Here is a 6,000-nt window from a genome sequence, read left to right as displayed (position 1 = left end):
AGGAGTGGCTGGTGGGTTTGAACCGCCAGCCTTCTGGTTAGCAGTCAAGTGCCTTAGGCACTATGCTACCAGAGCTCCTAGATAGGTAGAGAGAAGTATTGATTTATGTGAAGAGAAGGGCAATGTACCAAATGTGAGTGATCAACACGGTGGCATTGAGGAAGAAGAAGAAGACATAGAGAGGTGCATGGGAGGTACAGACAACAAAGATGAACCCTTTTGCACATACAGTACTGCGTTGTCAGTGAAGGCAAACACAGGTATATGGGTAGATAGATGGGTGGACAGGCTGAACTATTACGTATGTCTACACAGGAGGGGAGCTCTCTGGTAGCATAGTGCCTAAGGCACTTGACTGCTAATCAGAAGGCTGGCAGTTCACACCCATTAGCCACTCCTCAGAAGGAAGATGGGGCAATCTACTTCTGTAGAGATACTGCCTCGGAAACCCAAGGAGGGGTCGCTATGAGTCAGGTCCGACTTGACAGCACACAACAACAAGAAGAACATGCAGGGGGGGAGTGTGCTCAAGACCATGTATAGGGTCAGCAGACAACATCTGTACAAGTGTATTGCTATGTTCTGTAAGAATTCCTAGGTATATAGTAGAGCTGACAAGGGACGAGGTTGTAGTCACTTCTTGGCCATAGCCAGCTGCCCAGAGGGAGTGAGTAGTTGGACCTGTTGGCTCAGGACCGTAGTTGCAGGGGACATCAAGCTCAACTGGCATAACATACTACACAAAACATTGTTCCACACTGGTCTCCAACACACATCCTATTAGGGGAGTAGTGACTGAGATCTTAAAAGCTTGCAAGTGGCCATCTAGATGCAACAATGGGTCTCTCCTCATCCAGAGCAAAGAAGAATGAAGAAAACCAAAGATACATGGAAACAATTAGTCCAAGTGACTGGTACATCATGTGATCCTCAGCCTATATGACTATGAGACCAGAAGGAAGAGATGGCCCAGCTACCACTGTCAACCACTTGGAGGGGGATCTATGTAGGAGATCCTGGATAGAGTGGGAGAACAACGTGGAACAAAACTCAAAATCATTAAAAAAAAAAAAAAAAAAAAGAGACCAGATTTGCTGGTCTGAGAGAGCCTGATGGAACCCCTGAGACTCTGGCCCCTAGCTGCCCTTCAGGTCTGGAATTGAACCCACTCCTATGGCTTCCAGCCAAACAAAAGACAGGCATGAGTTGAATGTTCACATTAGGTAGATACACTCCTTTGTCAGGACAATCATGAGAGAAAAGAAAGGCTGTGTATACACAGGGAGACAACTCAGTGGGTAGGAGTGCATGGGAGGAAAGAAGACAGGGAAGAGGTTAACTATGGGGAGGAAGTGAGAGGGGAGCTGTTGCACTGTGGTAAACTGTAGTCAATGTCATGAGACAAAGTGTATGTGAGCAGCTCGATGGAAAGTGAATTTGATCTGTAAACTTTCACCCAAATCACAATAGAAAAAAGGAAATAGAAAGAAGGGATGAAGTGTAAGAAACTAGAAGAAGAAAGTGGGGACAGCTCAATAGGAGAAAAGTCATCTGGAATTAATCACCATGAGTTCCCATGAAATGTAAAATTGGTACAAGTAAAACCTGATGTAGTTTTAAAAAGAAGAGATCACGTTTAACAAGAAATAAGATCTAATCCTTCATCACTACCATTATGACCTGAAAATTAGATACACACAGATTATGCTTTAGAGATTAAGGTAAAAATACAAAAAAAACAAGCAGAAAAAAAAAAAAAAAAACCACCATTATTCTGACTCACCTTATAAGAGCAAGCAAATTGTCAAGAAGTTTCAGAATTTGCTCTGTGCAAGGGTTACGGAAGATTGGATTTCCACTGGGTGTATAACCCACTACAAATCCCCCAGCTTTGGCCTCTTCTAGGTCAGTGGGCCAGCAAGTTCGCTTTATAACGCCCAGAATGCTATACACACAAAAACGCATCTATAAAAAACAAAACAAAACATGAAGGTAAACACAAAAGAAGTACAAGGCAAAACTGCTATTAGATATATTCAAGGCTGTTGACAAAAGTGATAAAGAGGTTAGAGAGAAGGAAGGAACCCTCTGACACTACCCTCTATGGGATCCCTAGTCAAGTCCAAGAGGGGTCCTCTCACTGCCATCTTCAGGACTGGTGGTAGGTTTCATGAAGATGTTCTTCAGAGGCTGCAGTGATTCTTCTACAGGACCCTGACTGGAAGGAGGTTTGGACCCAGCACCTTGCAGCTTGAGCCTTAATAGCTCTTTACCCTAACAACCCCTCATGTTCCTCTCAATCATCCTACTACTTACAGGTAAATTAATGTAACTTTTGTCATAATGGAGCCAGAACAATGCGTATTTGAATACCAGAACATTGAAAAATCTCAGGTTTACAAATTAGGCCAGCACATAGGACTTGAAATGCCAAAGAGTGATGGCAGAGAGGACTCTCCCTGCTGATCAAGCTTGGACCCACTGCCAAAATAAGGAACCCTGTTGGCACAAATAGTTAAGTCCTCAGCTGCTAACCAATAGGTTGCAAGTTTGAATCCACTCAGCTGCTCTACAAGAGAAAGACCAGGTGATCTGCTTCTATAGAAATTACAGCCAAGAAAACCCTCGAGGGCAGTTCTACTGTCACATGGGGTTGCTACAAGTCAGAAAATGACTGAATAGCACCTAGTAACAACAAGGACAGAGCCAAGATAATGACTTCACAGAAAAGATCATTTGCTGTGCTGTAAGATCTCACTCAATAATTCAAGATTAAAAAGAAAAATAGTAAGATTATTAGGAAAGTGGATATGCAGGCTTTTCACCAATAAAAACAAATCAATGAGAAATTAGACAAACAATATCCTACTCCTACTATGGCCAATGTAACCTCCCATTCCCAAGAGAGGCTCACTCACTCGTGCACGGTTCAGGCCACAAGGATCCTCCAGGTCTGGGTCACTGCTCTTCCGATCTGCACCCACAAAGGCAATAAAAGCATCAACATCTGACAGCACTCTGAGGGGTGGAGGGGGAAAAACAAGTTATACCAGAATTTTAAGCAAGGACAATTTCTTCCACAAGAGCTAACAAGAACAGTTAAATTTCTTCCACAAGAGCCTCAAGAACAGTTGTCATAGTGCTGAAAGCTTAAAACTTCCCTCTCCATTTCCAAATGTTATCAGCAACACTTCATAAGAATGAAGCTTATAAACCAGAATGTATCTCTCTTATATGGACACAGATGAGTCTCTGTGTGGCACCTACTTTTTGTTCTCTCTCTTTTTTTTTTTAGCTCAACACAATAAAAGTTTATTTCTTAGTTATGTAAGAATCAAGAGTGTGGATTCTAAGCCAGTGACAATTCTGCTTTATGTCATTATCCACAGATCCAGGCTGATGATGATAGCTCTGCCATCAACATGTGGCCTCCCAAGATGATGTGTCATCTCAGTCCCCACCGGCCCAAAGGCAACTAGAACAAAGAGGAACATAGGCAGGACACGTTTATGAGCCAGGCCTGAAGGTAGTTATATAATTTCCAATTATATTTCACTGACCAGAGCTCAGTAACATGACCATACTTAACAGCAAAGGAGACTGGGAAATGTGGCATGACTTTATGCTGAGGAAATAGAGCAAGCTCGCTTTTGACTAGTTAGCAGTTTCCAACACAATTATTGTACCCCCTCCCCAAATTGTGGTTTGGGTCACAGTTTACAAAACAAATTAGTATTCCATTCAACAATTTATACAAATTTAAACAAATTGGTTTCATAAGATAAGCTGCAATTCCTTCAAGGGTGCAGCACTCTTCCCACTACATTTCCATTCATGTTTCTTACCTATTTCCTAACCTCCCCCAAGTCAGTTGAGCTTTGTTTTTGGGCAAATGGTGCCCTTTTAATTTTGCATGGTTGACGGTTCTGAGAAGCATGCTCCTTACAAGTGTTAGTGTTTCCTTTATAGGTCTGTTGTTTGGTTGCAAGGTGATGCCCGGGGGTGGGCTTGGTTCCAGGTCTAAAGGGTATCTAAGGGCCTCAGGGGGTGTTTTCACTTTCTCTAATGTGCTGACACCATAGCAGATTTCTCCTTAACCGTATTATCCACGAGTACTCATTCTCTCTTTCCCACACTTCTGTATGGCAAGATGGCATTTTTAGAGATTGTAGATACCAGCTTTCAGAGAACTTTAGATATCATGGATAGTAGTACTACATCTCAATATCCTTATACCCCTCTCCCAGCCCCAGGTATAGCTTATAAAACAGAATGGGTGCTTGAGTACAAAGTGGGTCAGGGGTAAAGAATCTCCTCTACCTGTGCATGTCTTCTGAAAGCCAGATGCTGGCCACCGGTGCCATCAGTTCCTCTAAGAATGCCTTCTGCCGCTCATAGTTCTTGAACTGGTTGCTAATGAGAACGAGAGCTTCCATGAGGGCACATTTCTCCATTTGTGTCAGGAGTAGCTCATTGGAGAGGAGTTGCTTCACATGGTTATACAGCACATCAAAATTGGGCTGCAGATCACAAAGAGCCAGAGTTGGTGATGGTCTGAACCTCAGGGAGGGCTGGCTCACCCAAAGAGGGATGAACTCCAAGATATTCCCAGGAAGGTTAGGCCTACGATGGTGCCACTTAGTAATGTAGTTATAACATTCTTCTTTTGCCTGAATAAGCAAGGTAATTTTGGTAGAGGGTGATGTCTTGTCCTGAGTACCTGAGTAACTACATTTCCCCATACTGTAACTATGGAAACTATTATTTTATATTAATTTTCCTAGGTACCTTCATGGGCAAAAATCTGTTTGTTTTATATAGATGTAGAGAAACAAAGTAACTTCTGTGTATTCAGTGAGGGGATTTCTAGTTAATTTATGATCTGTAGTAATGCAAATTTTCTTACAGAAATCCTAAAACCAGGTTGGGGTTAAAGAATGTTATACAGTACAGTAAGGAAGTATACATTTATATGGAAAAACATGGTCATCCACACTTGGAGAACTATTCATTTTGAGGGAAGAAATATACTTGCATTTTTAACTGTACTACAAAGTAGAATGAAGAAAACACCACCAACTCAAAGATGTTTATTCTAAGCAAAGGTATAGTTCCCAGATTTTCCATTTTGTAAGGTGTAATTAGGGCCAGATTTAAACAGAAATAAAACCAAACCAACAGTGTCTTCTCAGCCAGGGCCCAAGAGCTTACCAGCACGAGCTGGGGGTAGTCACGACACATCTTGATGATGGAGGAGCAAGCATGCCTCCTCACATTCCTCACTGCCCGGGTTCTTGGTGGCTGGTAAGGTGAAGCCAACAAACTTAGTTACTTTTAATAGATTTTATAGATGCTGCATAGAACCATGTAAGTATTTCCTTCAGAGGCAAATTCTTATTACATTTCCACAAATATAAGTGCTTAATGGAATGACATTTATAGTCACCAAAAGCCCACTTGTTTATTAGTTGGCCTATAGTTACCACTAGGGCAAAGTACTATATTCTTATACAGAAATTAAATCTCAAGAAATGTGGTTTAACCAAACTATGGTACATACACACAATGGAATACAATGCAACACTAAAGAATAATGTAGAATCTGCAAAACACTGCATAATGTGGATGAGCTTGGAGGACATTATGTTGAGTGAAATATGTCAACCACAGAAGGACAAATACTGTGTTAGTTCAATATTATAAAAAGTCAAGGAAAGGTTTATATATGGAAGGAAACTTTTTTGTTGGTTACCAGGGATGCGAGGGGAGGGGGAGGGAGAACACTGTAAAAATTAAAAAAAATAATAAATAAAATCAAATAATAAACAAACAAAAAATGGGGTTTAAGTGGCCCTTAAGATTACAATTCTCTAGCAAAGCAGGAAAAAAAAAAATAAAAAAACAGGAATGAGCAGCGACTTCTACTACTAAGCTTTCTGTACTGAAAGCAAAGCAGCAGATACTTTAAGTCAAGAGTTATATGAAGAGTACTTACCATTT

General features: G+C 41.3%; 1 protein-coding gene across 1 annotated transcript in view; it reads right to left on the bottom strand.

Moving 5' to 3' along the window:
* Positions 1-6,000, bottom strand: part of XPO5 (exportin 5) — a 59,800-nt gene that overhangs the window by 30,636 nt on the left and 23,164 nt on the right. The window contains exons 17-20 of the mRNA XM_007936307.2: positions 5,212-5,301; positions 4,321-4,520; positions 2,919-3,018; positions 1,784-1,965 (exon numbers count right to left, since the gene is read on the bottom strand). Coding sequence (XP_007934498.1) covers positions 1,784-1,965; positions 2,919-3,018; positions 4,321-4,520; positions 5,212-5,301 — 572 coding nt within the window. The remainder of the gene's footprint in view (positions 1-1,783; positions 1,966-2,918; positions 3,019-4,320; positions 4,521-5,211; positions 5,302-6,000) is intronic.

Source organism: Orycteropus afer, unplaced genomic scaffold, assembly GCF_000298275.1.
Source record: "Orycteropus afer afer isolate SDZICR_OR568_19922 unplaced genomic scaffold, OryAfe1.0 scaffold00034, whole genome shotgun sequence".
NCBI lineage: Eukaryota > Metazoa > Chordata > Mammalia > Tubulidentata > Orycteropodidae > Orycteropus > Orycteropus afer.
This window is presented reverse-complemented; position numbering and strand designations above follow the sequence as displayed.